The 19,643-nt window shown below is 37.8% G+C and overlaps 1 protein-coding gene across 1 annotated transcript in view; it reads right to left on the bottom strand.

The window, feature by feature from the left end:
* The window catches only part of csmd3b (CUB and Sushi multiple domains 3b), a 335,017-nt gene that overhangs the window by 245,376 nt on the left and 69,998 nt on the right, over positions 1–19,643 (bottom strand). The window contains exon 2 of the mRNA XM_072370697.1: positions 9,035–9,257. Within this exon, the coding sequence (XP_072226798.1) occupies positions 9,035–9,257 (223 nt within the window). The remainder of the gene's footprint in view (positions 1–9,034; positions 9,258–19,643) is intronic.

The following is a 19,643-nucleotide window of genomic DNA, read 5'->3' as shown; positions in this document are numbered from 1 at the left end:
AGTCATCTCCTCTGCCAGATCCTCATCATTACTTCCTATGTGTTCGTTTCCCTCCTCTGTTTTGCCAACCAGATTTCTGTTAATTGGATCCCCGCCCCTGTAATACTTTTGTCTATTCGAAACATTTGAAAGTTTTTTAGCATTACAAAGTTAATTTAAAGTTTTTTTATTATGCAATTGTCTGCTTTCTACGTGTCTGACACGACATTCAGAAGCACCAACTGCTGCTTGAGTTTATGTCCACCAATATGGCTGCAAAAATCAGACAAATATGAAGTTTGTGAAGAAGACAAGTGGTCTCTTTGCACTGTGGTACTCTTCAGGACTTCAGAATAAACTATAGGTATGTGCATAGACACAAAGCCAGGGTTCAAACAGATGTGTACACTGACATGATGTGGCCCCACAGGTTTTCAATGTCTGACTGTAGAGAAACAAACTGTTCTCAAAAGATTTGCAAATTTAATCAATTTTGAATATGCACTATAGCTACCACAAAACTAGCAAAAAACTGGACAAAAAAAAGTTAAGACACACTTTTGAAGGCTTTAGACTACGACAGCCTAACATACCAAGTTAAACGCCTAGACTGATAGCTAACAAACTATGATACAGCCATCAGGGTAGCAACATACAACACATTCGGACAGTATTGCTATTCCAGACCCAACCAACACTACTGAAGTATGAAATGTCTGGCAGCTGGATAGATGGATGAAGTACACTCAAGTTTTACTGTTTTATTCTCTGGACATTGAACAGTCCCTGTGCTCTGCCCCTCATCCTGGAACCCAGCTTTCTTTTCCCATAACAGTCACTCACTCATTGATCACCTTCCTAAAGGAAGATGCCCCTATTTAAATCCCTCCCGTAGCTTCAGGGACCCCTAGTTTCCACTCATTTCACAGCAGTGTTTTGGTGACACCAAACAAAATGAGCCTTATTTAAACTTAGTCTCTTCACAACTCTTACACAGAGAAAATCTTTTCAGGATTTTGAAATAAATCAATAAATATTAATGTAACATAAATCAGCATATATTGTGTCACATTATCCCAGTAACAAGCACATCCTGCATTTTACGCCACATAGACGAGACAAAGAGAAATGTATGGTGAAAACCTACTACATATCAGATTAAAAACAATACGTAATCACTACCATAATATAAAATGTGTTTTCAGAATCACTTATATTCAGTTTCAGATAGAATCATGTAGTTTCCTTGCATTACACCTTGCAAAAAACACTGTTGGCTAATACAGAAATATAAGCTTCTGAACCTCTAGTTCCTAAATGTTAACACTCGTATGGGTATCATTATCATCATTATTACTTTTCTACTTTGTTGTTAATTTGTGTTTTACAACAGTAAAATCATGTTAAAAAGATACAACATTTACACTGCTTTTAGAAAATATTAGAAAGGACAAACTGCACTGAAAATCCCCATAACATTTAAATGATTTAACAGGGGGGAGGTCATTTTTGAGAATGGACTCTTGTGCTTCAGAACTCTGCTTTTTTACTTGCGTTTCAGGTGCACTTTTATAATTCGGCATTTATCTTAGACGCTTGCATATGAAAAATCTAATTTTGACAGTATATATAATGACCTTTACATGCAGATGTTTTCTTTTGCTCTGCTCTGCAAGAATTTTTTATTTTTTTTCCCAGAAAATTTACATTTTACAGCTGCAGACCACAGGTATCTGAATTTAGATCAAGTATTCCTGACATCACAGTAAGCTCTTCAGATCTTTGTCAAATTATGCTGGGACATATTTTTTTAGTGATTAAATTTTTCTCTCAAGCTGCCATAATTTGGAAGAAAAAGAATATATGAAAGTTTAAGCAAATGTAGAATAGAGGTACCCTTTGGATAAAGGAGCAAAGAAACTGCAAGGATAAATTAAAAGTGGTTTCATGCTTCACATTAGTACTTCAGAGATTAACCTAATTTAAAATTTGTGAAATCAAATGGGAATTTCGTTGTAAGTTGCTGTTGCAACCAAATCTCGACACCTCAAATAAACCACTAAACATGACATTAAAACATTTAGCTGTTTTTTTGTTTTTTCATCTCTGTATGATTCCAACCACACTTTCCAACCAAAATTCTAAACAACCTCATTTGGTTAGGATTATCCAGATTCCTAGTGAGACTGCTGACATACATCCACTTGTAAATTAAACAGATTTGCCTGCTCAAAAGAAACAAATCCACAGGACAGATCGGACTGACTGGATGAATCAAATATTCATACAGTGACCCGATGCAACTTCAACTGTTGTTGTGAGTGTGACAGTGGAGATCCTTGATGTTAAATACTTATTGCTGAGTGCGGTCATGAGGCCATCATGGGATCTCAAGACAATACAAACTGCAGCTGCTTTGAATGAATGAACACCTCTAAGACATCTTAAAGGATTCTGCAGTCATACCCAAATCGCATGAACACATTAATGATATATTGAGATAAGAGAGGCTCACATAAAACGAGATGAAAGGCATCAAAGGCAAAAACACTCAACATAACATAGTAACATAATGGTAATTTATGATCAATTTGAATCACAACTGAGTAACAACATAATTGCTTCTCCATTAGCTTTTATAACAAGTCGAGAGCCTATGACTGTCACTTTACTAACCCGCACATACATCAAGCCATTCTGTGCCCCGCATGGGTGAAATGTACCATGGTAGATTTGAAATCTCTCTTCCATAAAACTTTTGCCATTAATGATTGTCTTAATGCATGATTCTGTTTTAACAGAGTTATGTGTTGCTGCAGACACCTTTTCCCTGATGGAAGTCTTTGTGCATTTTTAAATAAGACCAGATTTTCAGGTCTGGGTGGGACGGCTGGTAGATTAGTGCTAAATGTAGTGCTTCCAGTAAGTGGCACATTCAAAGTCTTTGAATTGCTCACAATTATTCTTCTGAGACACTTGTTTATTTCCTGTGGATTGATTTATTATGCTTCAAAACCTCATTATGACTTATTTTCGGAATTGTGTGACCTAGTTATTGTTGCATTTACCAAAAATCATTGCCTTTCTTATTTCATTCTAGATGCTGACATCAGTGAAAATTTTTAGCTTTAGCAACATGTACTCAGCCTATACTCCATTGAGATCAAATCCTCAATCTGGTCATTTACTATTTTAATCCTGGAAATTCTGGCATAGAAAAACATGTACTGTGTCTTCCATCATTAAGTACTTGTATTTCATCCATCTATCCATGCATGTCCAAGCCCTCTCAGACAAACTGTTGGCACACACACAAATTTTTCATTTTCAGACAGCTGGTAAATTCTCAGGGGTCTATTTGTTGTCCCGCTCACGTCTTCTACTCCAACAGTTAATGTGCTACTACTTTGCCAGGCTTTCACACTTACTACAACAAGCCATAAGGAAGCCACCACTTTCAAATGGCAGCTAGTGACAAAGGAAGACAACTCCTTACAAAAGGAAGACAAAAGGAACTGAGGCAACAAAATATTTAACATTTTCCCCAAAAATAAACATATAAAACTACCAAAGAAGCTGAAAATTGTGGACAGATCAACCTCTTATGTGCAATGCATATATTTAAGTATTCATTATGGTTGCTGAGACCAATCTCACGGACATTTTTACTGTAGCTTTGTTAGGCTCTTTTGTTAGGCTTTTTAAGGCAAACCTTGAATAGTATAGTCTTTGTATGAGTGAAACAACTTCCAATGAAACAGAAATTCAATGAAACCTTGAATTCCTAATGATCCTCTAAAATGGACATAAGACATTTATTTTTATTTTTGAATAAGGTAAAAGTGCACTCATAATGTGAAAAATAGGATTTCTTCAGTTGAGTTTATTCAGATAAGAATGCATGTTTCATTCAATGCTTTTACCTCCATATATAAGATGTTGCATCAGGTTAATGTAGAAAACTCTCCTTGGGAGCGCCTGATTAAAACTCATTAGAATAGTTACAAATCTATATCTCATTATTCCAAACACAGCTAACTTACCACATGTTCTTGTGATCTTGTGTTGGTAATGAATTTAGTAAAAAAAAAAGAGCTATACGAAATAAAAGATCCCACTGACTGAAGAATTCAATTAAAAATGTGCTTTCAGAGGCTGAAACGCCATCTAAGGTCCTATTAAACATAAAGATATTTTGGAATGTCAGACTTGTGAGATTAGATTTAAGAGATCCACAGATACATTAGGTGCGTTTCCATCAGCCTGTTTAGATGTGCATCGAGAATTATCGCATCAGAAAATTATGATGGAAACGCCATAATTCTAATTAAAATCCCCTGATTTGCACAAATGAAAATATGCTCGCTAGCACCGGGTTTTGGTTGATTCGAAAGGGATGGAAACATCTGTGTTCGCATCAAGTCTGACGTAACGCACTTTCTGATCTCTGCTTGGGCAATTAAGGGCATTAAATAACACCGCTAGCTGCCTTCTCCTCATGACAGCCCCTCTAATCGCCAAGACTAACTGGACTGACAGCTCCAATACCACTTGCCCGGTTCTTAGTAAAGGTTCAAGTCCTCTCTCCATGGTGATACACTCCGGATCGGGAAGCTGGTAAAACGTTTACTGGCTAGGCTGGTTGTCATGCCAACCTGCAGATGATAGTAGTGTTCACCAAATCCGTACTTTTGATGGAAACACACATGATTCAAATTTATTTTAATGCGCATTTCCCAATGATTCGAATCACTCTTGGATGGAAACATAACTATTGAGAGGGGTTAAAAAATTATGCCTCATTCATCTTGTCTGTTTATTGCAAAACATCACAGAGAGGGTGGAAAGGTGAGGCAAGACCCACCCAAAGTTCAAAACTGTTTATTAGAGTCAATGATTTCAACTTCTATCAAGAGTCATTCAATTTCCAAGAGGGACTAAGGGCAACTGCTGATTCAGAAATGCATCATCGCCCTGGATCCTTCTGCAATCAAGGGAGGTGTCTTTTACTCGCGCAGTTTCACACAACTTGTTAAAGGAATAAAAAATTCTCCTCATCTTGAATAAGATGGCTTTGGTGAAACTCACAGATAAACCTAATGTTTTTGGACCGGCCGACATCACCTTTAAGTATCAAATAAAGTTCCTTAAGCATCATGATTTGATCCAATTTCGGTCAAGGTTTTAGAAAAATGCAAAATAACAGACCCTCAGTTCAATTCATAAGACCAACTATTGTGAGCCTTGTGTTTGTGTATTGTGTGGTCATTCACATTCATGTGTATGTGTGATCCATGTTAATCATGGTACCCATAATTACAAATTTCTTATTAATGGATCTGACCTTTTAATCACCATTTCGCCCTGTGGCCATGTTCATGTGTTCATAAGAGTGTGTGTAAGTGTAAAGGAGAGACAGCAAGCAAAAAAGAGCGAGAGTGAGACAAAATGAGACAGCAGAGGTAATTTGACTAAACTAGTGGGGCGATTGTAGCCATGCAGACCATAAATCTCCCTCATTGGCATGCAAATACACACACAAGACAACGCACATGAATGCATGCAAATACGCTCTTACTTAGCACATCATTTCCTGTTATCTCTGATAAGCAGGAAATCCTAATCAACCAATAAGAGCATAGAGGGCATCTTTGACTTTTTTCCTCCTTCTGTCTGCCCCCCTCCCCCATCCTTATCCTTCCCCACCTCGTCTGTAGAAACAGTAATCACATGAAAAGTGCTAAAATCTCATTGTCAGCCTATTACAGTCTATTCTACTCTATTCCTCTCTTCTTTAATTAACTCGGTATGCCTTTTTGAGCACTAAAAGCCACAGGATTGTCCGAGAAAGGTTGATTAGTGCAGCTGGCTGATTAGAAATTATGCCTGTTGAACCAGGCAAATATGGTTCATTCCCCATGATGAGAGAATTGCTTTTCAGCAAGCAGCCAAATATCGGGATGACTCTTTTCATCTCTTCATCACCCGAATTATTTTTCCTCAACTTAAACAAGCCTTGTTTTTCTGTGGTATCAGTGGCAGTTGCGTTACACAGGCCTGATGTAATGAAAGAAATTATTTTCTGACCAAAGCCACAATCATATTCATAGTCGAAACCTGCCATGCTCTTCATAGTGCATTTTGACAATAAACAACGTGCTGAAGTGGCAGTGTACAGTATATTATATTATATCATATTATATTATATTATATTATATTATATTATATTATATTATATTATATTATATTATATTATATTATATTATATTATATTATATTATATTATATTATATTATATTATATTATATTATATTATATTATATTATATTATATTATATTACATTATGGGTTTTCTCCAGTTGCTCTGGCATGTGAGGTCTCTTGGTGATTCTAAATTTACTGTTGATATGAGTGTCAGTGTGCAAGATTGTCAAACTCTTTGAGCTACCCTTCTAAAAGACAGGTGACTTGTCCAGAGTGCACACTGCCTCTCACTTAATGGCAGCTGGGACTGGTCTGCTGCAACCCTGAATAAGATGAAGCAGATATGGGCAACAGATGGATGTATCATATTGATTTTCAAATTGTAACAGTGCCTGGAAACAATAGTCAATTGTCTGGAGTCCTGTCATCTGTGGTGATAAAGTGCTGTTAACAAACGTCATCTTCTCATCCCTGCACAGCTCATCTGACCTCCTTCAGTATGCATACGGAGCCAACGAGTGCAAAGACGTCATTTCCAACCTCCTGCCCACCACTATGACCCACTTTGATGGGAAGAGGGGTTTCTGTATGAGACTGCTGTTTACTGACTACACTAAGCTTTCAATATTTTAGTCCCCTTCACACTGGCCATGAAGACAAGGAACCCAGGACTGAAAAACAGAACTTCCTGAGTGTAGTGACTTCTGGTTCACCTCAAAACTCAGTACAGAGGTGCACCAGAGCTGTATCCTAATGCCCTTGCTTTAAAATATCTACTGTGGTATTGCATGCTTTGTGCCAGTGATTCGATTCATTCACCGCCATGTAACAAAGGATAATTACCCTTGCTCAGATAAGGAGCATAACCCAACTATAGCTATAATCGAATTAATCTCATCATGTAAACACACTGAGTGAGGGACGTAACCTGGACTGGACTCTTCACATCCAGCACAAGCTCAAGAAATCCACACTGGGACTCGACCTCCTCTAACAGCTGCTTAAATGCAAGAAAATCTTCTTCTCCACTCTGCTGTGAGGTGTCCTGGAATGCATTATCATCACCTGGAAACAGATCTGCCTTTGACCATGGAACCTTGTAGAGAGGGATTCATTCAGCTGAACACACAAGTAGAACACCTCTTCGCACCCTCAAGGACATCAACACCGGGAGGTCGAGGATGAAAGCCAACCATAACACTTCACACGCTTACAAAGGGGGGAATTGTCTGCTGAGGTCAAGCAGTCATCTCTGAGGCCTTAGGGATTACTTTCTATCTTTATGCTTTCAAGTTTCTCAGTGGTTCACAGTTCAACAAAACCTGCCACATGTATATAAATCAGTCTTTCAATAGTACATGCTGTCTTTATTTGTTATTTCTATTCCATGTCACTGTAACACATTGTAAATACTGGTAGATTTTGGAACCTGGTAAGATTTGTATTTAGAGTATATATATATATATATGCAGCACCAGATCAAACTGGTCAAACTGATCAAAAAGCACCAGCTTTTAGCACCAGTTCATCAGTTAATTCCAGTTTAAGTATGTAAGACTGTAAAGTTACAAACATGTCTCGTGTTGGGCTTACCTTGGCTTCAGGCTGGAAAACTCTTGATTCAAAGAATCAGGTCCACGTGGATGTTCACATCTATATAATCCTAAATAGAGTGTCTGATTCACAGCTGGTTGCTAATTTATCTTGCTCACACATAGAATGAAGTGTGAGCAGAGACAGAACAGACTTTCAGGAATCAGTCAAAACAGTAGTAAAGTGAGGATCTCTTTTATGGCTTTGTTACCATAAAAAAACATACAGAATTAGTTATGTTCAGTCTCCACGAGGAGGGAGAACAATTATTCTTTAATGTATTTCTTTTCTTGGTGGAGTGTGGGAATTCTTTTATTGAAAAATATAATTAATTATTTTCAGTCGACAAATTTGAAATAGTGTTGCGTATCAAAAAGTTCAACAGTAAGGACCCCTTCTGTGAGAATAAACGAATTGTCAGAGAGTAGAACCGAGCTGTTTCAAAAATTAGGAAATAGCCCCTATCTAATCCCCTTCAATTGACACATTTCACAGTATGATTGATAATTGATTTAATTGCAGGGTTAAATGAGCCCGTCAAATGTGGATAGAGTCACATGCAGATGCTAATAGGCTATATTGATTGCCAGATAGAATCATAAGGGCAAATAGATTAAAATAGCATATTTAAAATGAGTTTCTATATTGGTATTGTGCTCCCTGCAAGAGAAGCTCAATAAAATAATTCAATAACGAAAAGGAAATCACAGAGGCTGCGATTGAGGCTTCGCAAGCTGTGTGCCACAGTAGGATTGTTCTACTTGGCATTGCAATTATTTTTCTTTTTGTTTTTTTTATAAATGACTGCTCTTGTTACCTTGCGAGGCAGCTAGATGCTCGTCAGATTCCTAAAATCTCTTGAGGTTGTGATTTTGGCACTGCTCTGATAATCTGAACACTTAATGAGTACAAAAGGAATCAATGTAGGTAAGTAAGTAATCAACTGTCTGAACTGAAGTCTGAATCTAGGAGGTAACAGCTGATATTCTTGGCTTTCTATGAAATGAGGTAATGAAATCCACAAGAATGCATTGACAAGATAAAGCAAAATCATTATGAGACGATGGCTGATGGTTTTAACTGCCGTCAGCTTCTTCTGTTCCCCACATTGACTTTTCACCTGCATGCAACCGAAGCCTGCTCACCCACGATTGGTAAGGACTATTTGGTCCTCAAAAACAAAGCAGAAAGCTTCCAGTGTGATGTCTCATTCCTGTTATGAAACATTAAAAATGAGAAATGAAAACATTGATCCTACCTGCTCCTGAAGTTAGCAGGGTGTGGGTGTCCATCATACAGGGACAGAAAGTCATATTCTTCTTCTATGGCAAATGACAAGAAGATGAGCTGGATTCTACTTCCTTCCTCCCCAACAATGACCCAGGTGCAGTTTGCCCCGTTGGGGTATCCATAGGGAAAACCAGGCGATTCTATACTGCCATTTCTGCCTTTCAGCGTACCCCCACAAGTGTAGATGAAACCTGTGAAAACAAAGAGGATCTCATGTACATGATTTCAGCACAGCTTTATTAATACTTAGAAAAATAAACATAATATGGAGCCAAATTGCAGTTGAAATAACAAGATGGACGGAAAAAAATGTCAAATGTACGATGACAGAAAATTACACAACTGATGTAATTTTTTTCATATTTATTTTCATATTTTAAAAATCATGTTAGCACTTTCAATGATTTCATGGGACCTTGTTAGATCCAAAAACTCTTCTCTTTTTAATAATCTATTTATCAAAGTCATTCCATGCCTCACAAAGTGTTCATTTGTCATTGGAGTGAGCTGAAACTTGTATGGAACGTTCATGAAACCTTGAGGATGTAGTGCAGCTAAGCTAGTAAAACTAAGCAAGTTCAACAACTTTGATAGCACTCTCCTCTCTGTGGGATACTTTTCACCAACGGGAAGAGCTTGGTATATGCTGTATGGAATGACACACTTGTATATATATCTTTGGTTGTAGGAGTTGCAGTAGCAGCTGCAGAGTACACTCATTATGTGAAAGAAACACTTGCATACACTTGCGCACATACCAGTTAACTTCTCTGTATTTCTCAAAATACAACAGTACTTTACTTTAAGAGGTTGTCTACTGAACCAGACCAATATTTGTGGTACACCATTCATTATTTCTATTAGTGGTAAGAGAAATATAAAAGCAACATACAAATAATGCGAACAAGCCAGAAGTAAGTATGAGTGGTAGTAAGTAGGTCAGCTTAGTTTTGATATCCTGGTCTTTTTATAGTTATACTATGACGGAAGAGTTGTACTAGTCTTTCCCATAATATTAACTGGTGAGAAATGCCTTTTTCCCATAACATTGAATGTTCCTTCCCATAACAAGGAATGGGGAGAGAAGGACCTTTTCCCATAACATTGAATGTTCCTTCCCATAATAATGAATGGTGAGAAAAGTGCCTTTTCTCATAACATTGTGTGATCAGCAAGCATAAACAACATAAATAGCTGGAGCACCATTTTGTCAGGGAGACAACTCTGAGCCAGCTTCCTGACAGGTTGTGCGGACTTGTCTCTTTCTTGCAAGAAATAAATGTTTTGTGTTAATCGTATCCAGCGACTCTGAGCCTAATTTTGAGAGAATTTTTCTGACAGATGCTGATATGTGATTACATATTAAAGGGAACACATACATAGTAGCTGCAGCCAAGACTGGTGAGACAAGTGTTTGTCAGAACTTCTTACAGTGCAGTTCCACATATCTGTAGCTTGTAGTGCAGCCAGCAACATAATCTTTTATTGCACTCCCTAACAGCGAGGGCAAGGGGCAGGATCTGTTTTTGAGCAGTACCGACAGGAGCTGGCACTCTCATTCAGCATGAGATGCTTGAACCCAGGTCCCCTGACTGACTCGTAACTGTGTTGCTGCTGAGCTAGTCTTCCAGCTGACTTAAAAAGTGATATCAATGAGCAGTCAGAGCATTCTTCTAGAATCAAACTGCGTGCATCTACAAGATCAAAAGCTGGCTATTCCTTCGTTTTTGCTCATTAATTAGCCTTGTGACATATCAACATGTACAGTAGCAAGAGGTGAGCTTTAACAATGGCTTTGGAGCAATTCATAAGTAGGTAACATTTGTTGTTGAAAGAGACTACGTTTACTGGAGCAATTCATACCGAAAGTGGAAAAGATGGCACAAGACAAAATCATTTGCACAGGAAGATGATAAATACATTTAGATCTTAATAAATTGCAGGCTCTTCTTTACAGCTGTTGGTATGTGGTGGCAGCAAAGAGTAGGAGACTAAGATTGCGTCTGAATCCCAGAAAATATTACAGTGCGTAAAAGCTGAGCAATCGTAAATTGTATCTGTATTAATTATTAATTTTTTTAAATCAGGACAATTCAGTGTTTTAGTCTAGTTTAGTTTAGTTTAGTTTAGAGTTCAATGGTTTTCAATAATTAAGTGTTGTTGCTAGATGGATGGATAGATAGATAGATAGATAGATAGATAGATAGATAGATAGATAGATAGATAGATAGATAGATAGATAGATAGATAGATAGATAGATAGATAGATAGATAGATAGATAGATAGATAGATAGATAGATAGATAGATAGATAGATAGATAGATAGATAGATAGATAGATAGATAGATAGATAGATAGATAGATAGATAGATAGATAGATAGATAGATAGATAGATAGATAGATAGATAGATAGATAGATAGATAGATAGATATGCACAATTTGCCTGGTCTTTTGCAATTCCTTTTAGGGAACACTTGTATGGATAAATTAGAAGTGAAGCTGATTCTTCTTGTGTGCTCATTCTAAATCTCTCAGGATTTCAGTGCCTGCTAAATGCCTAAACTGTAAAATGTAAATTCAACTGATCTCCTTGGACTACAGTTAGCGCCAGGATGATTATATTCTCCCTGTGATCTCAATGATCCCCTTTGTATCAAACACACCACAGGTGCTAGGGGAAAACCTCTCAGGAGAGAAGTATTTTTTGCAATGCTTTATTGATCCCCAATGAAGAAACTCCTCACCTCATTCGCTGCACGGGAGAGTCAGACTGCATAGTAAGTTTACAGTAAAGAAACCTTTGGAGCTGGTAGGGATTTGACATAATTGTGCTCAAGGACACTACAACAGACAATAAAATTAGCAGTTTTAAATATTTGATCCTGTGTTTTCTACCTGGGGAACGATGTTACAAATTGCTTCACAAAGTAATAAACTGATTTTTCTTTGCATCTGCTTTCCCATTGTCTTTGGTAGATTTTTTTCAGTAATGAATAGCAAATAATCATTTCAATTTCTTCACTTTTACACGTCCGTAAAGTCAGAAAAAGAAATTGAATAATGAGGAAAAAAAATATAAAAAGCCTCTTCTGCAGCAGCAGCAGCAGCAGATCTTTGTGTATTATTTTAACTTTTAAAGAATGTCTTTTATTGATAAATGCTCTTAGTCTATGTTTTAAGCCCTTGAACTTCTAAGCCTCAATTGATCTCCTCAGAGTGCAAAGTTAAAATCGGGATGATCATCCCTCTTCCTTTCATGTTCATGAGCCTCATTATTTGCCATGGCAGCCAAGGCTATAGAGACAGCGTGGCGATTCTGCTGGATGCTTTTCAAACCAATTATACAAGACAGAACCCCAACCAAAACCTCTGTAGGCCCACATAAATATATATATATGTGTGTGTGTGTGTGTGTGTGTGCATGCGTATATTTATTCAACCCTCATTTACCCAGATAATTCTAAGACCATCACGGTGACAGATATAATGACCAATGACAGTCTGGGCTGCAATTAGGGGTTGGTATCTCTATTCCTTCACAACCAATCTGAGATGAGATGTTCAGGATCCAGGAGGGACAATCAGAGCCATATGAAAGGATGCTAATGTGCACATACACACAAACATTCCTACAAAACTTACTTGCCTCTGGCTAGCGGTCTGTCTATTCCCATAAATACTTGAAAGTGAAAAAAAGAGGACTGTGCACAGCACAAAACAGCCCAACAAGAAAACAACCTGAAGAACTTTAATTGTGCCCTATTCAATAAAGGGAGGGACCATATGGTTCCAAGTAAGAACAAGTTCTAATTAATGTTTCAAAAAGCAGTGTTTCAACTGAAGACAACAAATATTCACATTAAGTAAGCCTTTGTTTTTGAAGAGCAATTTAAAAAATAAGGGAATTCCGTTTACAATATTCTGGCTTTAAAGTTATTTTTGTTTGTCTTTCTTTCCTGCTGTTTCTACATATTCCATTAATTCAGCATAAAACCCTTCAAACTAGTAAACTCAAGAATTTGTAGTCTACAGTTGTCACAGGACAATAAGGTTCAGTCCACAACAGCTCTATTTCCCCTTAGAGAGTGTCTTAGATTAATTAACTTTGTTTAAAAAAAAAGCTAGGATACAGGTTGAGTGAATAAAAGGTAAAAAAGGACATAAGGACAGAGATTGAAAGCAGAATAAACAAGAGAGAAAAGGACAGATTCCCTCCTCGTTCATCACTGAGCAGGAATGAAAGGATGATTTAGAACTCATCACTCAGGGGGACAGAGGCAGGAGAGAGTAGGAGGCGGAGAAAATGGTAGAATGAGCGAATGGAAAGTTGGAAAAAAATACAGAAAACAAGACGGAAGAGCAAAATATGAGAAAAAGAGCAGAGGAGGACAGAGAAAAGCTAGAAGGAGAAGAGACTTCTAATTATGCTGACTACCAGACCAAAACTGACAGCACCTCTGCTCACACACACATACGCAAATGCAAGCACAGGGAAAAAATGAATAAATGAATGAAATAAAGGAAAAGGCACATTTGAAAGCAAACACATTTACATATGGAGGTTCTCAATGGAAAGATAAACATTTACATACCAAAGCATTAGTCACACAGTTTATTGAATATGCTGACCATTTCAGCCTTTCTACCATTTGTTTTGTGGAAGCAAGGACAGACATCCCATTATGGTTGATACAAACATATGGCCCACCCACCAACAATCATCTTGCCCATTAATGACACACATAGAACCATTTATTTCTGTCTATCTTTATTCGGTATATTTAGCTGAAACACAGAACAGAACGGTTCTGATCAAAAGCTGAGGAGGCGAGAGGAAGCAGTGACTATTTTAATAAAATTTTGGAAAATAAATGAATGTATAAAAGAAACAGTGAACGTGGAAACAAGTTTTTTGATAAAAATGATTTTCCGTTTTTTTGCAGACAATCTGGGTCACTGCTGTCATCCGTAAGTTCTGAACCACCGCTGTCCCAGTCCACAAACAAAACAGCTTTAAACTCCTTATAGCCATCTACAAGGTATGTGTGTTTCTTTCTGAGAAAGATTATGGGTGGGAATTAATCTAAACTAATGCCTCTCCCCCTGAAGACTTAAGTAGAGATGCTAATTGGCGAACAGTAAAAGATGTGTGGTTGTCTGGGTAGCTCCCAGGTGTGAATATATGCACTGGTACTAATGAGGAACAGGGTTTAGCTGGAAAAGAGCATGCGTGCTCAGCAAAACCCTCCCTGGATAAAAGAAGCTTAAAGACAAAGAAGAAAATCTGCTTCATGAATTAGGTGGATTTAATCAACCCTACTCTGCAATATATGAGCTTGATCTCTTTCCCTAAAAACAGTATCTCATCTTGAATGTCTGAGATGATACATCGTAGGAAAAAAAAAATCAAGTGGCTTATGCTGGCACTTCATATCCCCTTTACAAGGCAGTCAAAGTTTACAAGATATCTTATCTGGTGTAGCTTTTTTTTCTATAAATAGCATATGATCAAAATCTTGGTATAATCAGAGCTACTACAAATAGAGGAGCTATATGGGCTTACCTTCACAGTAAAAAAAATAAATAAATCAAAGGTGCACTGGATGAGCTGAATTGCACAAATTTTTTTGTCTCACATAATTTTTTGACAGAACTAAAAAGTTGTTTGTGTCTCCACTGTGACCCTAAGTCCTGAATGGATGAGGCTAAACCATCAGGTGACTCACACACAAACACACACACGCACGCACAAAAAACTTTTCCCAGTTTCTCAGTATTAGACTTGCAGGTCTTAGCTACGGTGCACTTTTGAGCCATTTTTATACTGGTAGAAAAAAAAAAAGCAATAGCGGTTGCTAACATCTGACGTTGTGGTCACGATTATCGGGACTGGATAGTGTAGTGGTATGATTGCCACCTTTTGTGTGGGAGCTCTGGGTTCAAATCCCCTGCATGAAAGTTATTACCTCCAGTAGGGTTCCTTAGGCAAGACCCCCTTACCCTATCTGCCTATCTGTAAGTCGCTTTGGATAAAAGCGTCTGCTAAATGCCTAAACATAAACATTATCACAGGTATATACGTCGGCTTCAGCTCTGACCAGCATTAATGTGAATACAACCTGATGCACAAACTTATATTCACTAGGGGTGCAGCCTTGGGAGCTACAAGAATGGGGGCAGCAAAGTTTTTTTTTATAGAAACACTAGTTTGCCAACCATAATTTCCCACATGTAAGCAAAAAGAGATAAGATAAGATTTGTAATCTCACATGTCTGCAAAAAATGTGGTCTCAGTCATTCAGATTTGAGAAAAAAAATGATGAAAAAAAATGATAAACCAGCCTCACTATTTAAAAAAAATATGCTTATCAGAGATTGTTGTTCTACACAGTCTGTTGGATACAGTATTTACACGTATCATACATGTACTTCTTATATGGCTGAGCTAATATACATATATATATATATATATATATACACACACATGTCCTCCCGTGTATGCAAGGGTTCTCCCGCTTCCTCCCCCCACCCAAATAACCTGCATGTTATGTTAATTGGTGTCTCTAAATTTACCCTCGGAGTGAGTGTGAGCGTAACTGCTGTTGTGTGAAGTTACCTGTCTGTGTAATGAATGCAAATTGTAGAGGGCAGGTCCCAGGCAGAGATTGGGCCAATGATCAATAGCTCGCAGAGGATTGGCTCTTGGAGGACAAAACAAATCTAAAGACGTGAGGACATGCCAGAAGACTCACTCAACAAACTTGAATGATCATAATCTTAACAATATGCCTCTTTGGCTGCTTGAGGAAATTGGTCCTTTTTTATGCTGTGTCTTGATCACCTCTTGACAGGGGCATAACAGGTAACTGAAAAGTGCTATCTCCTGTCTGGGATTACTTTGGGGGACCAAACATCTCCCCTGTGCTTTGTTTAGTCCCTTTTATTGTCTGCCTAACTCACTTTTGAACTTTAAAAATGAGTACAGCAAATATACATAGTGAGAAGTAGCATCCTTTTAGGTTGTTTAGATTGTTCACTCATCTGCTCACAATTGTTCACTATCAGGAGGACTCACTAGTGAATTGTGGTAACCAGCTGCTGATGCATTTCAGACACTATCTGAATGGCGCTGTTAATAACTTAAACTTGTGCAGGCAGGGTAGAACCCACCCAATCTCATGTGATAGACATCACGAGGGTGCTGTTTTTTGGTTGAGAACACACTTAATTATTGCAAACAATTTAACATTTTGTTTTTCATTTTTGCCCTGAATCCATCTACAATAGCATTAATTACAGTTGAAATTCTGACAAACCTGTAAAATGTCCAACTCAATAAATATTGAATGAGTGGACAGTTTGAACATAGCTATAAACCAAAAATTCAAACTCTTCAAATGAACATTTAAATTAACTTAATTCAAAATCAAGTACACTCCTGGTGGCTTTCAGAACAAATTAGGTTTTAAGACACTTCCACATTGACCTGACTTTTCAGACCCAGACACTATAACAACCAGACTACATAACAACATAATAATATAGCATACGGTCTACAAACATGATCACTAACACCTCAAGCCTTTAAATATAAAGCTATTACAAATCAGAAATCATCACAAAGCTACTAAAATGTCCTAATTAAAATGTCACTGTCATACAATCCGATGTCCCACGTTGCTAAATAAGCTGTTCTGAAAAGATATGCTAAATTTGTCATTTCTGCAAAAGGATCACAAAGATCAATAGTTACCATTTCCACATGGTGCTGACTGCTGGATGAAGAAGCAGTTAAATTACCCTATTCTTCACTGGAATGGGACCTGCCATACCCTCAAGGTTGCTGGACATCTCCATATCTTACTTAAGGGCCCGGCAATGTCTCCCTAAAAGACATATATGTGTGGTTTGCACATATCTTGAAATTTATCAATATAATGCTTTTATTTTCATTTTTTAGGGTTTAAATTATTTAAAATCTTTGTGCCTCACTATGTGTCTCACTCTTTCTTTTGTATTTTCTTTTTCTTCATTTCATCTTGATCCCTCTCTCTCTTCCTGTCTCCATCTCCCTCAGGGCCTCAGTAATCCCAGATTCGCTTAAAGGGATACTCCGTCTCACTGACTCTCATTTATGATTAAAGAAAGACCGTCCCAATGGTGCAAACTAACCAATCAAATCATTGCAAACGGACAAACCATCCAGTCAGTATTCAGAGCACAGCAGCACTCCAGCTCCAGCATTCAGCAAGGAGTGTACAGAAAGTACAATTATACACTGTTGGATAATATCAGTCTTTGGAAAATACATCTGTTTATTTGATTCAACTGATTTCAGATAAGAGATTGATGGAGAGAAAGACAAAATTTGGAAGGTGTGGATCATTGGACTAACAGAGAGGTTGATAACCTAAAGCAAAAAAGAGTGGCGGAATAAAGAGTGGAGTGGCAGGGGCAGACAGGAAGAGAATGAGGGAAGAAAGAGAGATACCAAAGGCAAAAATGCAATAGAGGGAGACAGCAAGAGAAAGTAAGCATGTTTGAAATGTCCCATTGGTTCCTGCTGTCAGGAGTGCTTGTCAGCCAAGAATTAGACTGCTCCACACTGCTAGTGACTGACAGTTGGCTTGCGGTCTAGACTATACCCTGGAGTGGTTGAGGCTAAATAAGGGAAATGCCTAGAGAGAGACAGAGGGAACACACCGGGCTGAAAATCAATTTATAGCACTGTCAGTCAGAGGCAGGAGGGGACGTTGGGATGGAGATAAGGACTGAGAAAAGGAGAACACAGAGTGAGACAGAGGGGCGCACATAAAAGGAAAAGACAAAGACAAGATTTTTAGAAAAAGTAAACAAATGGTAGTGATTAAGAGAAAGGGAGAACAGAGGGGACTCTTGTTGTGTTGAAGGAAGAGGATGAATAGAGGAACACACTAGCTCTGCCACAAACATCTGATGAAGCCACAGCAGGTGGCAGATCCTCTTGAATAAATAAACAACGGTTGAGAAGTAATCACCCAACACTAATTAAAGTTTTAAAAAAAAAGCTAGTATCAAAGTTCAATGTATGTGCAAACATCACTGCTACAAATAATACACGTGACTTAACAGTGACAGCAGTGTGAACAACTACTGAACCTTTTTCAAGATTTTTAAATGTTCTAACAGTGTGGCTGCATGTAAGACAGGACTTTGTGTGGAGTTTACCCAGCAAACTACCTCCTGTCAAGTGAGAAACTATCCAAATGAGCTACTGTATGAACACATCAGGTAATTCTCCAGAGAATTCACAGTGAGCCTGTTGTTAACAATCACTTATAGGTTTTCCTGCCTGACTGTATAATATTTTCCACTAATAACGCAAAAACAGAAATCATTGCAGATGAGCAGGGAACTGTCTCTGTAAGAAAAACTAAATCAATTGAATTTTAAAAGTGTATGTTTTCTAATAATTTCCTGCCTCCAGTGAACTTGGCCAGGCATCACTCCAGAGTTTTTCCAGTTGTGAGAGCACATCTCACATTGGAATGTCATGTGTACTCGTGCATGTGTGAATGGATCCAATTCTCTGGGCAGTTCCCAGTGTTCAAGGGTGAAAAGAGCTCCAGTTTAAGTATGAATATACAAATACTACAGGCACCCACAGTACATGCATTATTAATCACTGGTAAATCGCTTAGCATTTGTCTGTTTAAATTGTTGTACTGTAAATATCATTACTATGTTTTTTTTTTCAAAACAACATTCGGTGACTTTAAATATTGTTTATCAAAAGATACATTTTAAACTCTCCTTGTCTCTAAACACAAATGCAGAAGTCAGAATTTAATAAAAGCATCTACAGAAGACGTGTTATACTGGCTCCCCACTCGAGCTAGATCATCTGAAATGTCGGTGGCCATTAAATTAAGACAGAAAAGATCATCTCACTGCACTGCTGTAAACATTAAAAATTTACAGAGACATATGAAGCAAAACAAAGGGAGTAGAAGATTAGCTCTGCAGGGGAGCTCTTTATACCAACACAGACTGTGTTAAAACTGTGCAGGTTTAAACAGACAGAAACACAGAGAGATTGATATTACAGGTGATCATGTGATTTGAGTTTTACTCACACTTACAGTGTAAAACTGAAATGAATCAATTGTGTCAGTCGGTTGAAGCTCTTCCATTAGCTGCCTAATGATGTTTATGTACTGTTTGCTGGCTTCTTTTAAGGTTTAAAAGTCTGCTGTCACATGAGCCTTTGTTGTCCAGAGTCAAGTTGAGGGTTGGAATTATTAGATGAGATGCGAGTTCAGTGAAAGCTTTGTTGTAGTGTTGTTGTAGTGTTAGTACAGTGGGGATATAGATGATCAGAAGAGAGAGGGTGGAAGAGGATCAGACAGTGACTGCTGGCATTAACCACTGGGCTTCGCAGGGAAGTTGTGTTACCAGTTCACATGCATGTTTGCCTTGTTCTAAAACTTTAAACCAGCTTGCTGCACTCTGTGGGTATTTATTGTAGTTTAAAAGCACAAAAGATGGTTGCATCACTTCCTTTGTAGTATTAAAGGCAACACTTTGTAACAGCT

Source organism: Leuresthes tenuis, unplaced genomic scaffold, assembly GCF_036924035.1.
Source record: "Leuresthes tenuis unplaced genomic scaffold, fLeuTen1.0.hap1 SCAF_18, whole genome shotgun sequence".
In the NCBI taxonomy this organism is placed as follows: domain Eukaryota; kingdom Metazoa; phylum Chordata; class Actinopteri; order Atheriniformes; family Atherinopsidae; genus Leuresthes; species Leuresthes tenuis.
Note: the sequence above shows the minus strand (reverse complement) of the source record. Positions and strands in the feature narration are given on the sequence as shown.